This window comes from Anolis carolinensis, chromosome 1, assembly GCF_035594765.1.
Source record: "Anolis carolinensis isolate JA03-04 chromosome 1, rAnoCar3.1.pri, whole genome shotgun sequence".
In the NCBI taxonomy this organism is placed as follows: domain Eukaryota; kingdom Metazoa; phylum Chordata; class Lepidosauria; order Squamata; family Dactyloidae; genus Anolis; species Anolis carolinensis.
In genome coordinates, this window is record NC_085841.1 from 99,901,686 (window position 1) to 99,921,301 (window position 19,616).

Here is a 19,616-nt window from a genome sequence, read left to right on the forward strand (position 1 = left end):
TTATAGAATGTTTGGGGAGGGGGAAGGGCGGGAAACACGAAGAAGCCTCGTAAGCCGCTCCATCAAGTCTAACGCTTGTCTGAAAGCCCCGCCTCTCCCATTGATTGACAAACAGCTCAGCGTATCAGTTTCGTCTTTGAAGCAGCCTCAGTGGTAAAGCGCGAGGAGGCGGGACGAGATTCAGCCAATGGCGACGGGCGAAAGAGTGGGGGGCGGGGCCTCCACTTGAATGACAGCTCAGGAGATAAACAAGCTCCAGCGCGAGGCTCTCCATCAATCCAGCTCGGCGGTTTTCCCCCCTTTCAAATTGTGGTGCCTCCCGCGGTTAAAATAATAATAATCATTAAAATTAAAACCCGACCGGGGTCTGGTTCCACGCTTCCCCTTCGACTCTTCTGTCGCTGCCCCGCAACGTGAAGAGTCAGCAACTTCCCAGCACCCGCTCAGGAATTACCGGAGAGCGCGCCGCAACACGCAGGCGCGGGGAAGCCACCGCGCTGCGGGCATCGCCGGGAATCGTAGTCCCCGCGTCCTCGACCTCCTTCGAGCGCCTGCCCGCTCTGTCCCCTTTCAGGACTACGAATCCCAGGACCCCTCGCGAACCTAACTCTTGGAAGCCCTGGTTGAAGCGGGCGGCGGAGCGAAGTATCCCCCTTCATAATACACGTACAAAAACAAAAAAATATCCAAAACAAGGAAATGGTGTCCTTAACGCTCGCCTAACCGCCTCCTTCCCTCCTCCTCCTCCTCCTCTTCATCCCCTCCCGCGCTTTCCTTCCATGGGTGAGAGACATGGACTACGAGTTCAAATCCAAGCTGGCGGCCGAGCGCGAGCGGGTGGAGGACCTCTTCGAGTACGAGGGGTGCAAAGTCGGGAGGGGCACCTACGGGCACGTCTACAAAGCCCGCCGCAAAGACGGGTAAGGAGCAAAGAGGGGGGAGAAGGGAAGGGGGAGGCGGGTGCATGTGTATATGTTTGTGTGTAGAAATGGGGGGGGGGGGGCGTCGAAAACGTCAGTTGAACTTTCAAATCCCCGTCAAGGTTCCTGTCACAGACAGAGACGGCGGGCTTTTATTTCCTGAGGAGGAGGAGGAGGAGGAGGAGGGCGGGAACAAACTCCTGGCTCAGCCTTCCTTCGCCTCCCGGCGAGTGTGGTCTTCTCTTTCTCCCCTCGGAGGGTGGCCCTTGCGCGGGGGTCGCCCTCCCCTTCCTTCTCTCCAGGTCTTCCCTCCTATTCCCTTCTACGGTAAGTTCCTGGGTTGCTGTAAGTTTTCCGGGCTATATGGCCATGTTCCAGAAGCATTCTCTCCTGATGTTTCGCCTGCATGCATGGCAGGCATCCTTAGAGATTGTGAGGTCTCTATGGCCATGTTCCAGAAGCATTCTCTCCTGACGTTTCACCGACATTTATGGCAGGCATCCTCAGAGGTTGTAAGGTTGGTTGGAAACTAGGCAAGTGGAGTTTATATATCTGTGGAAGGTCCAGGGTGGGTGAAAGAACTTTTGTCTGTTTGAGGCAGGTGTCGAAGTTGCAATTGGCCACCTTTCGGCTTCAAGATCATAGAATCATAGAATAGTAGAGTTGGAAGAGACCTCATGGGCCATCCAGTCCAATCCCCTGCCAAGAAGCAGGAAATCGCATTCAAAGCACCCCCGACAGATGGATGGCAAGATCTGACTGGCCCTACTGCAAGTCTAGCTGGCCTTATTGCAAGTCGCAAACACCTTAAATAAATAGTTTTCTAAGATCTACAGAGATACTCGCAGGAACACCTCAGCAAGTGAGAGTCCAAAAGTGGCAGGCAAAAACCTGGAACCTCTATCAGTGGCTGATACCAAATGAGAGACTCCCTCCTGGGCACACAGAAGACCGGGCGACTTGGAAGGTACTGAACAGACTGCGCTCTGGCACCACGAGATGCAGAGCCAACCTTAAGAAATGGGGCCACAAAGTGGAGTCCACAAGTGTGGAGAAGGGCAAACCACAGACCACCTATTACAAAGGAGTCTGAGACCTGCTATATGCACTATGGAGGATCTTTTTATAGCAACACCAGAGGCACTCCAAATGGCCAGCTACTGGTCAAAGGACATTTAGTATAATGCCAAGTTTTTAACTTTGTGTTTTTAAATGCATTACAACTGTACCCTCTGTTCACTTCTGATATGATAAATATAGCATTGAATGACCTTTCAGCTTCAAAGCCTGGCTGCTTCCTGCCTGGGGAAATCCTTTGTTGGAAGGTGTTAGCTGGCCCTGGTTGTTTCTGTCTGGATTTCCCCTGTTTTCTGAGTGTTGTTCTTTATGTACTGACCTGGTTTTAGAGCATCTTAATCCTGGTAGGCAGATTTTGTTCACTTTCATGGTTTCCTCCTTTCTGTTGAAATTGTCCGCATGCTTGTGTATTTCAGTGGCTTCTCTGTGTAGTCTGACATGGTGGTTGTTAGAGCAATTCTGTGTTCTCAAATAATATGCTGTGTCCAGGCTGGTTCCCCAAGTGCTCTGCTACGGCTGACTTCTCTGGTTGAGTGCGTCTGCAGTGCCTTTTATGTTCTTTGATTTGTGTTTGGGTGCTGCGTTTGGTGGCCCCTATTTAGACTTGTCCACAGCAGCATGGTATACGATAGACGCCTACAGAGGTGAGGGGATCCCTCTTGTCCTTAGCTGAACATAGCATTTATTGGATTTTCTTAGTGGGTCTGTAGATAGTTTGTAGGTTGTGTTTCTTCATCAGCTTCCCTGTGTAGTCAGTGGTTCCCTTGCTGTATGGTAAGAACACTTCTCCTCTGGGTGGACTACACAGAGAAGCCATTGAAACCCACGAGCATGTGGACAATTTCACCAGAAAGGAGGAAACAACGAAAATGAACAAAATCTGGCTACCAGTATTAAAAAGACCTCTAAAATCAAGATAGTGAATAAAGAACAATACTCTGAAAACAGGGGAATTCCAGACAGGAAACTATCAGGGCCAGCTAACACCTCCCAACAAAGAATGCCCCCAGGCAGGAAGCAGTCAGGCTTTGACCTGCTAGGCTTTTCAATGCTAGTGAAGCTTGCTAATTGCAACATTCACACTAGCCTCCAACAGACAAGAGTTCTTTCTCCCACCCTGGACCTTCCACAGATATAAAAACTCCACTTGCCTAGTTTCCAATAGACCTCACAATCTCTGAGGATGCCTGCTATAGATGTGGGCGAAATGTCAGGAGAGAATGCTTCTGGAACATGACCATAAAGCCCAGGGGACTCACAGTAACCAAGTGATTCCAGCCATGAAAGCCTTCAACAACACATTTTCTCACTATTCCTTGTTTTCACAACAAGCCATATTTTTCAAAATCCCATTCTCACAGCGACAGAAAGTGAGGCGAAATCTTCTGAACAGGGACAGAGACAGCAAAACAAACAGCACCAGGTTATTAACCCTTCCCTGTGCTATCCAATTTATTTGGCTGGAGTTAAACTTCAAAAATGTACCTGCTCCAACTGACATACAAAGTCAACTTAAAAACAGACTTACAGAACCTATCTTGTTTGTAACTTAGGGCCTGCCTGTCTATAGTTTGTATCTTTCCTTGCTACTAAAGACTTGTGAGTTAAAATGAAATTAGCTAAACTGGAATACAATGAATTAGAATTTCTAAATGGTTTTATTTAAACAAGAAATATGTTTAAGCTACTGGTTCCTGCCTGCAAAAGGTAAGCAGGATGGGGCCAGCCTTGTCTCTCTTGGGAGGGAGTTCCGCAGCCTAGGAGTAGCCACTGATAAGGCCCCATTCCTTGTTCCCACCAAACAGGTTTGAGCAGAAGGTGGGACAGAGAGAAGGCCCTCCGCTTGTGATTATAGATATCTGACACATTTGTAGAGAGAGAGAGAGAGAATTATCCTTCAGATAACCCGGACTTAACTAGCTTCCTCAAACTCATGCGAAAAAAAAAGCCCTTAATGTACATAAGTGCTCTGTGGTTGGTGTCATCATCTGGGCCTCCCAAGTGTTTCCAGAATTTCCTATGTAAGCAGTTAGCACACTTTCTTCAGTACTGATTTAAACTTGCATTCAGTGGTCAATGTAGATGAGGCCATAGTGGCTACAACAAGACCTCCATCCTGAGTTCTAACACCTCTCACAAACCATAATACTTCACATTTAAGGCTTTTGATATGGGAGCAGAAACCTGTCAGAAAGACATGTCTCCAGAGTTTAGGGAAAGCGAAAGGTTGCCCACTGCAAAGGGGACATTTACGTTATTTGATGATTAGGTCTAATTTGACACTTTCTAATGCAAGGCTTATTATGTTGAGAATTAGTCAAAGGCCCACATCTACATGGCAATTGAATGCAATTTGAAGCTAGCTTCCTCAAATTGCGGTGGGATAAAAATAAGTCAATAAATACACAGCTTCCTCACACACCTCTTCCTTGGTTACAACTTCTGCACTGTAGAATAACTGCAATTTGACACCACTTGAACTGCCATGTTTAAAACTGGCACGCCTACCCAGCCAGTTTTAAGCATGAATTTTAAACTTGTATCCTTTGTTCAATCTCTGTTTTGTGTTTTTAATATGTATTTTATACAAAATATAAATGTATTATATGTATCTTGTATAGAAATAATACATTTTAATATGTGTATTTGTGGTATTTTTACAATGTTTATATGTTTTAATTATTCTGTAACCCACCTTCAGCCACGAGGAGAGGCGGGTAAGAAAATTATTATTATTATTCATGCTGTGGAATTGTGGGAGTCATAGTTTTACAAGGTCTTTAGCCACCTCGGCCATAAAGTGGTATTGCCCCACCAAACTGTGGACCCATCTACTCTGACCATTTAATGGAGTTCAAAGCTAACTTCAAATTGTGGTAGCCAGACAACAAACTCCCACAAATGTACGTAAAAGAGAGCCCTTAATGTGCACCAATGCTCTGTGGTTTGTGTAGTGACCATCTGGGCCTCAAACTGGTTTCAGGATTTTCTATGTAAACACCTGCACAACAAAAATGCATTTTTCAATACCAGTTTGAAACTGCATTCAGTGGCCAGTGTAGATGAGATCTGAAGGCTGAAACAAGACCTTCATCCTGACCTCTTACACCATAAATGTTGGTCTCTTGATTTTAGAGCAGAAATCTATCTGTGGAGTTTAAGAATTTGAGGAAAAGCCTTGGGAAGAATGAAAGGTTGCCAACTGTGACAGAAACATTTATGTGATGGTCTTATTTGACATTTTCTAATGCAAGGTGTGTGTTGAGATTTAGTCAAATCTGCTGTTGATTTAGTTTTTTCAAAGTTTTGTCTGTTTCTCGAAGTCAGCTCAAAATACTTACTGGAGATTATTTACTTGTCTGACAGGTATTTCTGGTATGATACAGATATGATCAGTTTAGGTAATAACAGGCTTTTACTGTGTGGGTGAGAGTTTGGATAACACTATCCAAACCATGGGGAAGGTTTAACTCGATAGTGCTAATAATTGTACAGGATACAAAATGATTTGGCAATACTGTGCGTTTAAATGTTGAACCACAAGGTGCATCCACACTGCAGAATTAATGCAGCTTCGCACCACTTAAACTGCCATGGAACAGTGCTATGGAATCATGGGAGTTGTAATTTTATGATTTTAGCCTTTTGCTAAGGATTGCTGCTTCCTCATCTAATTACACATCCCATAGCAATGAGCTATGGCAAATAAAATGTCAAACTGTATTACTTCTACAGTGTAGACTAGAACCAGCTTAGGACTCCCTACTTGGTCATTAAATCCACCTGTTTTTATGAGAGAAATCTTGTATAGATTGGGTCACCGAAGGTTGGAATCAGCTTGAAGGCACACAACAATAACAACAATTCTGGATATATTTTTCAGATCGTTGTGTGTGCTATATCAATTAGTCTTTAAAATATGCTCTGAAATGAGACTCCTGATTGATATTTTTACAACTAGAAGCAATAGATGCACAGATTTACTTGCAAACTCATTGAATATTAAATATTATATTGACCTTGGAAATCTTGAAAGTTTCTTTTCACAATTGCATCCTCAGCTGTTCAACCATAAGAAATCATCAAAATTACTGCAATAGTATAAAATTAAAACAGTTGCTCTTGAGTGATTTTGTAGTTCTGTATATGCTTATTGGTGGTGCAGCGGATTAAACCGCTGAGCTGCTGAACTTGAGGACTGAAAAGTCAGCTGTTCAAATCCGGGGAACGGAGTGAGCGTCCAGTTTTAGCCCAGCTTCTGCCAACCTAGCAGTTCCAAAACATGCAAATGTGAATAGACCAATAGGTACCGCTCCAATGGGAAGGTAACTATGCTCCATGCAGTCATGCCGGCCACATGACCTAGGAGGTGTCTACGGACAACACCGGCTCTTCAGTTTAGAAATGGAGTCAGACACAACTAGACTTAATTTCAGGGGGAAACCTTTACCTTTACCTATATGCTTATTTATGTCTTCTGAACACAGTGGAATTGACTTCTTAGTAAATATACATAGAATTGGACCGCATATCTCACTGATTTTAGGAATAGTTTATTTCCAACACTTGGTAACTCCTATGTGGAGATATTTAATATAAATTCCAGGTTTACTATAATAAAAACACAGCAGATGACCTGTACTGTATGTATACTGTGGTAAAGTATCAAAACAGCTGTTGTAAAAGAAAACAACAGCTTTCTAGCCCAACTTTTTTTTTCAGCTATGTGGATAAATATAATCTTACAAATGATAATATTTTGATTTTGAATTATAGTACTGATTGTGCTAGTCAAGGATGTTCTGCAACTGAGTAGTGTGATGGGGGAAGCCTTTTTATTCAAGCAGCAGCCTATAGGGTTTACTGCCAACTTTTCCTACAGATAAAATACTGATGTCACAGACATCTGTTTATTCATTTGTAGTTTGGATCATTGACTCATCAAACTGTTGTTGCCACAGCATGCTCCGCTAAAATGAGTAAAAGTTGTGTTTCTTTTCAATATCATTGCATCAAAAATCAGAATAATGAAAATTATTCATTCATTGCTTTATTTTCTACACAGCCACACTTTATTTCAAAATAGGATTTTTTTAAATGAAGGAACTAGTAAGAAGGAAGTTGTGCAAGAACAATATAAAATAACCAAAGCTATCTAGGATGTGTGAGCATTTTTCAAAACTACTATACATATTAATATTGGCTAGAATGTATGGTAGGCCCACTTACTACACTAGTTTGTTGAATGTGGTTCCATTTATAGGTGAAGAGATTTGAATACCATATACGGTAATTGCTCTGGAGGAACAGATTCATCACAAAATAAATGTGTCTTCTGATCAAGATAAAAAAGGAATAATAAAGATATAATTAATAAGTAGCTTCAAGGGAGCAATTTTTCTATAGAAAATTGAACTTTTGCCGAAGGAGTACGAACATAAATAAGGGCTGGACCAAAAAAACAAAAACAAAAACAGCAAGCAAGAATGTTGCTCATAACATTAATATCAATTAAAATAACCTTAAAAGTAGAAAATAATGGTGTTGGAAAATTTTGTGCATCAATATGGCTCCTAGAGAGGTAAATCATATTTACATATGCTTGGAGCTCTTAGAAACAAGAACTTGGATAGAGATCATGCAATAGATGTAGTTTAATTGGGCTTGAAAGAGTCATTTGACAATGATTCTCACCAAAAACTTGGGAGCATAGTTAGCATTCATTGATTCAGAGGTTATGCCTTATTGATTGACAACAGTCTAAAACACAAGAAGCATAGGATAGGAACACATGGCCAATTCTTGCAATTGAAGGTTGGGATTCTACAAGGATTTATATCAGAAGGGACATTGGAGAGTTCCTTAAAAAACCTCTTTCAGTAATGGAATTTGCCATTCAAATGGAAGATATTGTTCGATGGAAAATTATGCACATTGAGGATAAGGAATCTTAACTATGCTCATGGAGTCTATGCTGTATTGGTTTTAATTTCTTGAAAAAATAATATCTAATACAATTTACAAAATAAGCAAGTTAATGTCTAATCTAACCAAATGCATTACTCTATATACAAACGTGTGATTGGAGATTGTCTTCTTGTGTCTCTTGATTGCTTAGTGTAACAAATGAAAGTGAACCAACAGGCCCGTAGCCAGGATTTTGATTCGGGGTGTGTGTGTGTATGTGTGCTCAGTCTGAGTAAGAGAGGATCTACCCTAGCAAACCTTTTGTATTGTTATCCCAATACCCCCATGCATATGGGATATATTGAGCATGGTGATCAGATCATGATATGAATAAACAGTTTAAATAATAAATGTAAGGCCTTCTCGCAGACCACCCTGAGAATTTCGGGGGGGGGGGGGGCTGAAGCCCCTCAAGCCCCCCCTCCCCATCTACATGGCTGTGAACCAAGTCTCGAGAAACTTTAGGGAATTTGAGAAAAGATGGTGGAGGCCAAAGTGATAGAAGTATATACATGTTTTCTTGTGAATAAAATGGATAGATTTCTCTCTCTCCCTATTTCATAATACTAGAACTCAGAACTGATTAAAGAACAGTTTGAGTTTCCCTTATTCAAAATGCTTGGGACCAGAAGTGTTTAGTTTTTGGATTTTGGAGTACCTGTATTTACATATAATTAGAATCATAAAGTTGGAAGAGACCACAAGGGAATATCCAGTCCAATCCCCTGTCATGCAGGAATACACAATCAAAGCACTCTTGATAGATGGCCATCCAACGTCTAGAGAAGGAGATTCCACCACACTCTGAGGCAGTGTATTCTACTGTCAAACATTACAGCTCACTGTAATTATTTCTTCTCGGGGGTTTAGGAAAAGTTTAGCAGAGAAACTAACAGTTAAGCCAAATTTCTTCTATTGGTTTTGTTTGTGCTTTTTGTTTGTTTTTTGAAGAGGAAAAATCAGCACTTTTCAAATTTCCAGAAAAATATTGAAATTTTAATCAGACTAAGAGTTTACTGAAAGCACTTTTTTACACCCTTGGCAATAATTACTACACAGGAAGTTGCAAAGGGATAGTCTTTTGTAAGTGCATTGTTTCATACAAAATAATTCAATTTTTTGTATCTCTATTTTAACAGCTTCTTGAATTATATTACCAGTCCTTTGGAGTTAAATGTAAATAGGAGCTTACCCTCATAGGGGAGCTACTGATCACATAGTAAGCACATGCCCCTTTACCACTGAAGTAGGGATGGAGTGCCACCTATGCACACTTAACACTTAAATGGGATTTAATCTCAAGTAAGTATACATTGGATTGAAGCTTAAAATTTTTCTGTAGGTAGTTGTATACTTTTGCAAAACGTAGTTGAGTAAGTATTGCTGTTAGACAGCAGTAGGTAAATTGCAGCCTGTAATCTGCATACTGATAACCAACTTATTTTGCAGCTTTCCCACCATACTCAAACTCTTGCACGCCTACCTTTTTTGTCCAGTGAAGCATCACCCAAAATCTGTCTAAACTCTCCCTGGCAGCCTTCAATAGTAGCAAATAACATTGGAATGTTTCCAGCCCACTAAAACCAGGGGAAATTAGTGGAGTATGGACTTACAGCTCATTTTTCAGCTGCTTGTCATTAATATTTAGAAATGCCAGAGAGGACATGGGGGAAAAATGGTCCTTTGACCTCCACAATGGTCTGTCCCTGATTTTGGTGGTTGTTAGTGAAATCTCAATTTAGATAGCATTGCTTTTGTGTTGAATATATAGGGACCTTTCATTGTACTTGAGATTATTATATGCCCTTTTTAGATGCTTTATTTAAATAATTTTAGAAAGAGAAATCTCTCCCCCTCCTCGACTCCATTTAAAGAATGTGGAAATGAGGGAAGAATATTATTTATACTAAATAGAAAAATCTGTGACAAAGTTTTTATTTTGGTGGGAATGTTTTCGTGAAAGGGGGGCTATAGCAGTATTGCCAGCTAAAACTCCATAGAAACCCAGCAGTGATGCATATTTATACTTTGCCAGTCACCATGGTATCAAGGCAGTGCTATAGCTAAAATCCCTGCTAACCATTCTGATAAAGTATTTCAATATCCTTCTTAATCTTCTGCAGACAAGACTTGCACTGAGTGGGAGGAGTGATTCTATCTGCTTTGTATCTTAAAAGGGTGAATGCACATAGTAAATTTTTGTAATTTAATACCTTTCATATTTTAAAGATAGAATACATAGTGAAACACAAATCATTTTGTATCAGGTTGTCACTTGTGAAACACTTTTTATGATTTAAACTGAAAAAGGGTTACTTTCTGAACAGTTGTATTTCTTTGGTAGTTAGACAACCAAACAGTTTTGATATAAATATAAGTAAAAAGTCATTTTCTCATTCCATTTAGTAGCTGGTCTTAGTGAAACTATACTCCAGTGAAACTGATCACACTGAAAGAATGTACAAGCTTTCCATGCTTATGGACTGCTTATGGCTTACATATTTATTTATTTATTTATTTCAGTATTTCTATCCCACCCTTCTCACCCAATAACAGTAACTCAGGGCAGCTTACAAATATAAAACACACATATAAACAATTACAGTAACATTCCAATTCAATTTAAAAATTACATTACATTAAAACTTCATAAAATACACATATAAATATAGATTTAGGCGCGTTTCAAGTCAGAACCGGGTCTGTCATTATATCCTGAAACGTATAGTTATAGTTGGTGCTGCTTCTATTGTTCAAAAGCCTGGTCCTACAGCCACATCTTAACTCTTTTACAGAAGGATAGGAGAGAGGGAGCCTGCCTGATTTCACTTGGGAGGGCGTTCCATAGGCAGGGGGCCACCACTGAAAAGGCCCTGTCCCGTCCCTGCCAGCTGCACTTGTGAGGCTTGCGGGACTGAAAGCAGGGCCTCCTCTGAAGATCTTAAATTACGTGGTGGGCCGTAGCGGGAGACATATTTGGACAAGTAAGCTGGGCCGGAACTGTTTATATATAACAAATAAACAGTATAATTCAAACAATTAAAACGGGAAAGTAAAAACATCATAAAAATACATCAATCAGCATCACAACCACTAACTGGAAAAGTGGGCATGTTCAGAGAGAAGGGCAAGGCTTGTGCAAAACGTAGATCACTTGGGCCGGGGCTGGAAATACAATGCTGGAAAAAACATTAAATTAGGGCTGGGCAGCCAGGATTGCGAACTAAATAGTTATTCAAATGCATGTTGGTGTTGTACACCAGGGCTAGCACACCTCTGACCTTAAATACCACACCAGCTTAGTAAAACCAGCAAGTAGTTTATTAAAGAATATATGTAGGCAAATCAGTAAAAATTCCAATACATAAAATACTCCATAAGCTTCAAGAGAAAACAAGATCCATACGTGCATAAAAATCCCTGAAACAAGGCAGCAGGAAAAATTCCATACATCAAACTGGAGCTTGACAACACTTGGTAAATGAAACTAAGAGAACTTGAAAGCAAGACCGTCATGAAATTCCAACGTTGACCCAACTGAGGCAACTCTCTTCCATGACTCAATATAAGGCCTTTCCAGATCCCAAAACTGAAAGGAAAGCATTTTTCTTAATCTTACAGTCAGGTAAAAGTTGTTTATTTCGCTTTTCCTATAAACGAACTGATCGTCTTTGTCTCTGAACACTCTCTCTCTGTTTACAAAAGTTTTGCTTTCTATCTATGCTCTTATTATCTTCCATACCTGACAAACCATCCTCAGACAGTTGTTCTGAGAAAAAAACCGTGAAAGGCCTCTCCCAAGACTGTGGCCTTGGGAATCTTCCTGAGCCAGCTCGGGCCTCTCATCTGAGCTTAACTCAGGCCCAGGCAAACCCTCATTCCCATTGCCAACAGACCCAGGCCTACCATCAGGAACATCATCCTCATTCCCATCATGAACATCAGACACAACCACAGGCTGACATACAACAGTTGGAATATCCAAGTTTTCAAGTCTTTACGGAAAGTGGACAGAGTGGGGGCTAATCTGATCTCCCCAGGGAGAGAGTTCCAGAGCCGGGGGGCCACCACTGAGAAGGCCCTCTTGTCCCCACCAACCGTGCTTGTGATGGGAATGGGAGCAAGTGAAGGGCCTCTCCGGCACATCTTAGAACTCATGCCAGTTCGTAGAGAGAGATAAGGTCACAAAGATAAGCAGAACCCAAAGCATTTAAGGCTTTATAGGTAATAACCTGCACTTTGAATTGGGACTGGAAACTTATCGGCAGTCAGTGGAGCTGCTTTAGTAGAGGCGTTATCCGCTCCCTGTAACTAGCTCCAGTTAACAGCCTGGCTGCCAACCTTTGTACCAGTTGCAGTTTCCAGGCCATCTTTAAAGGCAGCATCATGTAGAGTGCTTAGCAGTAATCCAATCTGGATGAAGCCATGACATGGACCACTATTAATTTCAGCCCCATTTTTTTAGTTTATCAAGGCCCTTCTAAATTGTCTTCCTACCTCCTAATATGTTGGTTACTGTTGGGCGAGTGGGCTTATTAACAAAATACCCTTCCCATAAATGTATAGCAGAGTAACTTATTAGCAGCAGCGTAACCCAGCACCAGTAGCCAAAAGTGTTAAAAAGAACAAAAACACACAAATCAAGGTGATCTCTTCCTTAGGAGACTTTTCTTTGTAACAAAATAATATGGTTGCACTATATACAAAAAACAAGGTTCTTTATACTTCCTTCTTTGCTTCAATGCTTGGCTTCTTTCTCATGCAGATAAACAGCTTCTAGCTTCGCTCTCACAGAGCTTCCTCTGACGCCGAACTTACACAGGAGCTTGCACACAGCAGCTTCTTACTGGATCTTCACACACGAAACCTTCAACCTGGGGCTTCTCTCAGCAAAGCTTCTCAGACCAGGCCTTCTCACACTAAGGCATTCTCGCACTTCTCAGGACGACACTAGCTTTGGCCCACTAACTCTTACAGGCTTTGGCTTACTCACTCTCTTCAGGGCAATACTAACTTATTTAACCTTTTCAGTGCTTGACTCATATTTTTTGTAATTTAAAATACCTAGTTAATTTTTAATATTTTTGACAGTTACCCCTTCCAGTTTTGTATCCTGTGCAAGTTTGATAAGGGGTTTCTCTACTCCATTATCTAAGCCATTGATAAAATGCTGAAGAGTTATGACTCCAGGACAGAACCCAGTAGAGCTTAAGACTTTGAAATGCACTCATTGATGACTGCTCTTTGAACATATTTCCAACCAATTATGAATCCAGCTGTTCCCAACTGTTCCACATGTAATTATTTTGCTAGTCAAAATATTATGCACAGACTTCCCACTGTATACTAAATTAGTGACCTGATTAAAAAAACATATAAGATTAGTTTGACAGGATTTGTTCTTCACAAACCCATGTTGGCTTCTACTAATCCCTTCATTTTCATCAAGATACTTGCGGTCATACTCCTGTATAATCCATTCTACTATTTTTCCTAATATTGAAGACAGGCTGGCTGTAGTTCTCCAGAACTTCTTTAATGCCCTTTTTAAAGATATATAATTAATGCTTTTTCTTTTCCCTGGTACTTCATCTCCATGGTCTCTCAGAAATGATGACCAATGGTTTAGATTTTAGAGAATACAGTGTTCCCTCACTTATTGTGGGGGTTACGTTCCAGGCCCGCTCACAAAAAGTAAAAAACCGCAGAGGCACTATTTTTTAAAATCTATTTTTACTTTATTTTAGCCGTACAGTGTTCCCTCACTACTTCGCAGTTCACTTTTCGCGGATTCGCTGTTTTTGCAGTTTTGAATAAACTCTAAAAGACTATTATAAATAATAAAAAATTACAATTTACAGCCTAAGGAAGGGAGGAAGGAGAAGTCAAAGGGAGAGAAAAGGAGCAGCAACGGGAGGAGAAGGAGGCGATTTGTCAACACACGATTGATTGATAAAGACTTAAAATAGTGTATAACTACTAAAATAATGTATAAATATTAAAATAAATATAGCGTCCCTACTTTGCAGATTTTCACTTATTGTGGGTGGTCCTGGAACCTAACCCCTGTGATAAGTGAGGGAACACTGTAACAATATACAGTATACCGGCAGAAAAGAAGAATGGAAGCAAAATAACCCATTTTTATTTCAAACTCTTCCCCCTCCCTTTCTTCCTCCCTCTCCCCCCTCCAAAACCAAAACTTGAAAAATCTTAATAAAAGATATTTCTAAAAAATTCAAAAAATATTTTTGAAAAAAATACAGTATACAGTACAGTACTATACACTATTTTAAGTCTTTGTAAACCCTCCCCAGGTTCTTCCGCTGAAGGCACTGGCGTCACAGACGTCTTTGTGCGAGTTATAAACATAGTTATGGGGAATTGCTGGCGCTGCTTTTTTGCCTGGGTTAGCAAAAACTCTTCCCTACCCTCCCCCCTCCCTTTCTTTCTCCCTCTCCCCCCTCTCCCCCTTCCACTTACTAAAAAAAATTTAAATAAATATTTAAACATTTTTTGAAAAAAAACCCAATACAGTACACAATACAGTACAGTAATGTACACTATTTTAAGTCTTTATACATTCTCCCCAGGTTCTTCCGATGAAAGCGTTGGCATCACAGACGTCTTCGTGCGAGTTATAAACATAGTTATGGGGAGTTGCTGGCGCTGCTTCTTTGCCTGTGTTAGCATGGTTTTGTACGCTGACATGCCATTGTCAACAGAATTCCTAAACTGCAACCAACGAACCATATTTGTATCCCATTCTTCAGCAAGTTGCTGAAGTTCTTGTGCCTTTTTCACCAAGGTTGCAAGACATTCAAGTGTTAAGCCAACCACTTTCTCATCCTTAGCCCGTTGTTCTTCCTCTTCCTCTTCTTTACTTGCTGACTTGACCAGCTCCTCCAGGTCTTCATCTGTCAATGGTTGACCGTGCACATCAAGCAGATCATTCACATCTTCAGCAGTCGTATCAATAAAACCCTCTCCACCTAGTATTTTTGCCAGCCTCACAGCTTTATTGACTTTAGAATGATGGATTTCATCTGGAGAGAGCCCCTTGTGATCGTGCACCACTTCCAGCCACAATTTTTTCCAGCACGCATTTCAAGTCTCAATTTTCATCTCAGTTATGTCCTTCTGAATATTTTTCAGGCACAATGTAGTCGTTTTTTAGTAAGAAGTCTTCCTCCACATCCATAACTTCAACGAGGCTTTGCAGGGAATTTCTTGTGTAAAGTGCCTTAAAAGCGCGAATAATGCCTTGATCCATTGGTTGAATGAGTGATGTGCTGTTTGGTGGCAAGAATTCTACCTGGACCCCATCATGTGTTATGTAGACAGCATGGCCTCCTGCATTGTCCATCAACAGAAGAACTTTGAACTCACAACTTTTCTGTGCCAAATAAACTTTAACCTTCGGGATAAAGCACTGATGAAACCAGTCCCTCGTAAGGATTTTCGTCACTCACGCTTTGGAGTTATGCATCCAATGCACAGGCAACACATTCTTATTTTTGTTCTTTAGGGCTCTTGGATTTTTGGACTTATAAATAAGCCCCGGCTTTATCATAAATCCTGCAGCATTTCCACGCATGATCAAAGTGACTTGATCTTTTTGAGCCTTAAAACCAGGGGCTTTGGATTCCTCCTTCATTATAAAAGTGCGAGATGGCATCCTCTTCCAAAATAACCCTGTTTCATCCATATTAAAAACTTGTTCTGGTAGATAGCCCCTTTATTTTATTATCTACTTGAATGTATTACTCACGTACTCCTCGGCAGCGGCTGTATCTGCAGAGGCAGCCTCTCCATGCAGAGAAACGCTCTTAAGTCCACAGTGCTTCTGAAATTTATGAAACCAGCCCTTGTTGGCAGAGAATCCTGATGTGGTGGGAAAACCAGTTGATGTGGATGGTCCTGCATCATCATCCCTGTCCTCCTCCTTTTCTTGGACCTCCGCGTGTCTGCCATGCAGTCGTAAAGTTGCTTTCCCTTAGTCCATATGGTGTTCATAGCCAAGGGAATATTTTTCTTACGACAGTCATTAATCCACAAGGCTAATGCAGATTCCATCTTTACAATCGACTTATTACAACGGGTAATCACCCTTTTCACCATCTTGTTGAAAGTCACTGTTGCCATAGACCAGATATTCTTCTCTTCCTTCTTAATATAACGAACTGTTGATTCATTAATCCCATAATGGCGGCCAACTGCAGCATACGATCTCTCTTTCTTGAGCATATTGAGAAGCTTGACTTTCTCTTTTATTGTAAGCATCCTTTGCCGGATGTTTGGGTGGCATCATAGGGCACACAATAGCACACACAACGCCGGAGACGGAAATGGAGGAGCGGAAATGGAAAAGTGGAGAGGGGTAGTTGCACACGCACACACCAACAAAATCCGCGAGATAGTGAAAATACCGCAATATTTGGTAACTGTATTTTTAATGAATATTTTTTGAAAAACCGCGAAACAGTGAATCTGCAATACACGAACTGCAATGTGGTAAGGGAACACTGTATATCAGCAAATTTCTTTATACTCTGAGATGTAGGTGATCAGGTTTTTCAGATTTGAACTCATTTAGGATAACTAAGTAACTCCTGACTGCCTCTGTATCATTCTTGTTTTGCAATGTGTAACTCACCAAGGTTTCTGCTGATGCATGGATGCCCACATCCTATTTTTTTATTGATGAAGATCTTGCTTGCACTCGATGCAAAGAACGTGTTCACATAGTCATGTATTATAATTTGCCTGTTAGATTTCTATCAGATTTTTCTGTTTTGTATAAGTCAATTCTGTGCTTTCCGTATCTATAACAACCTGAACCTGTTTCTTTAGCAAAAATGATAGAAAAGAAAATGGTAAAAATATCTTTCTTGCATTTTAACCATCTGTAAGTGATTATTCTTTAGTAAAGGCATTTTTACTGTCACGTATGAACATGTTTTAATATGTGTTCAGAAAAGTGAAATGTGCATATATTTTTAAAAATATTTGTAGAAACAATATTTGAAAAGAAATTAGTTGAATTATAAATTGATTGGGGATGGGGTAAGTAGCAGTGAAAATCGGAATGGATACAGCCTTTCCCATAGTAATGTAGATGCACAAAAAATATTCAAGATAAAAGTTTTATCGGGAGCAACTATTAATAATAGTTGTTTACTTAGTATTGAGAGGTATATTTTCTTTATTCATTTGTGTTTGAACCATGCCGTTGTATCATGCTTTTCTGCATGTAATTCAGGATACTAGTGCCTATAGATTATGGTTCAGTGGTGCTATTGCTTCTTCTCCAACAAGTACTATAGATTAAAGAAAACATATGTATGTAGCAGGGAATGAGTGCAAGTTCTTTCCATTTCTGAAAATTTTATTTTCTGGGACTTAGCTGACCACTTCCTCATAGCATTATTTTTCTTCTCCTTCAGAACCAGAATGCATACCTTTTATGTCTTTGTTTTCTCAGAAAGACAGCATCAATACAATGATGTAGTCACCTAATGGCAGGTAGCCAGAATAATGGTGAGCAGTTAAATATGTCTTATTTGATTTCGGGCATGTTGAAAGGCCAAGAAATTTTCATTTTCAATGGAATCATGGGCAATCTTGAACAAACAGAGTACTGCAAGTCTTTTCTGATTTTTTTAGAGGATAAAAGATGTAAAATTTGTTGTTAATTGGCTGATAACAGAAGACCAGTAAACGGTCATTTCTGACATAGAAGTGGACAGAGAGAAGGAGCTTGAGAACAGTAGAGAAACAGAGAGGAAAGGGTACAGTACTGTAAATAGCTTGCATCTGCTTCCCCTACTGCAGCTACATCTGTTTCTAACAGCTGCCTCCTGTGCTGTTCCTAAGATAAGTACTGAACCTGGCAGTATTAGTGACAGGCTATTAAGTATGTGCTTTTTTTGGCAAACTATAATGGATATTCCTGTTTAGAGATACTTGTAGAAACGTGAGTGGCAAAACGTATAGATCTATGGTTTCTCAACATGCCAGGGTAGCTAATGGGGCAGGTTAGTCTCCTTTCTCAAATTCTTCAATTTTCTTCTTCACATATGCTTACTAAATGATTATGGGGGCAGATGTTTACCTTGCCTGTTGTACATTCATACACACAGCTACTGTAGGTGATTACCTGCGGTAGAATCTCTATTCTTTCCCAACTCAAGCCTTACTGCATTGTTTATTGCAGGCATACTGCTGCAAATCAACATTGAACAGTTTTTCTCCAGCCCCCTTTAGAATTCTCTCAATGTAAAGATTGCAAAAGCAAACAAAAATAATTCCAGTTAGAGAGAGACTGAGAAAGGTGGAAGACTGGGTTCTACTGGGGTCCCATAAAAACATTGTCAAAAGGAATTTCTTCGTCAGATTCTGTCCTCAATAGTTGCCTCATTCTGTCGTCATAGTGTATAGGTTATGTATCAGGGCAATCAAATGTTTTAGCACACTTAATTATTTAAGAACTATCTATAGCTTTTCATGATAGGTCTATGCTTCATGAATCGCTTTTTAAAATTGTCCAGATTGGTATCCCTCATTGTATTTTGTGAAGCTATCCTATTCCACTCTTCAGTTATGCATTTTTATGTGCTGGAGAAATACGTTTAGATGTGCCAAATTGTCCACTTTTCAGAGTCACTCATAAAATATTAGTAATTTTATTTTTCAATCTGTTCCTAATGATTCACAATATTAGTTTTGCCTTTTGAACAGCATTACACTTTGGATCAATGTTTTCATTGGAGTTATACATGATCAGTCACCAGTAACACAATTGGGGGGGAGGGAGGACTTTGCACCAAAATAAAAAATTCTACAGATGTAGGTGTTTTGATCAGAAAATAAAATGCATGTTATGGAAATAACAGTACTATCTACCTATAAATAAATTATTTATATTTTTTCATTTGCTTATTATTAGATCCCCCAAATGATCCAAATGCATTGTACTGAATTTTGAAACTCACATGATTTTTGATCAGGCAAAGATGAGGTAGAACTTTCAGGTGAGAAAAAAAATGATTGGAGTCCACATTTGGTTTAGATTTGGTTGCTCTTGTTTCAAGGGTGTTCTCTTTCTCTCTTTCTCTTGCAGAGAAACTTGTGCCCCATTTAATGCTGCTTCTGGATGTTTATAGGATTGAGAAATCTTATTTTCATTTTATTTCTTAAAAAATTGCTATGGGAAGTCTGAAGAAAAACCATTGTAGTTGTGTTAATCCCTGGAGGCCAAACTTTAACCATCCTTGTTCAGAGATGCAAAGATTTACCACTTTTCCATCTTTGACAGGAAAGAGTGTCTCAACGTGTTGAGAAAACCTGTTGAAATGTGCAACACGTTGGCTCGTTCCATTACAAAACTTGTCAGTTAGCATGAGCTCTACATGTGCAAAAAGACCAGCACCTTTATTTTAGATATTTTCATGTTTTATGTCCAGAATGTAGCTTTTTGTAGACAAAGTCCAAAAATATGAAAATATATATGAAATTGTGGGAAAATCCATAACCTTATCCATCAAGGAGAAAAGTTGTAACTTTTAAAAATTGAGGCATGGAAGAACAAAATAAGCACAGGTTTAGATCCTATCCCTGACTTATAGTACAACTGAGATTGTACTAGAGAGT

General features: G+C 40.1%; 1 protein-coding gene across 4 annotated transcripts in view; it reads left to right on the forward strand.

The window, feature by feature from the left end:
• The first annotated feature begins 245 nt into the window (after positions 1 to 245).
• Positions 246 to 19,616, forward strand: part of cdk19 (cyclin dependent kinase 19) — a 160,840-nt gene continuing 141,469 nt past the window's right edge. Inside the window, exon 1 of one of the 4 annotated variants that reach the window (XM_062968995.1) lies at positions 246 to 920. In XM_062968995.1, the coding sequence (XP_062825065.1) occupies positions 780 to 920 (141 nt within the window). In that variant the 5' untranslated portion in view covers positions 246 to 779. The remainder of the gene's footprint in view (positions 921 to 19,616) is intronic. The other 3 variants (XM_062968994.1, XM_062968993.1, XM_003215619.4) reach the window with 3 other exon arrangements.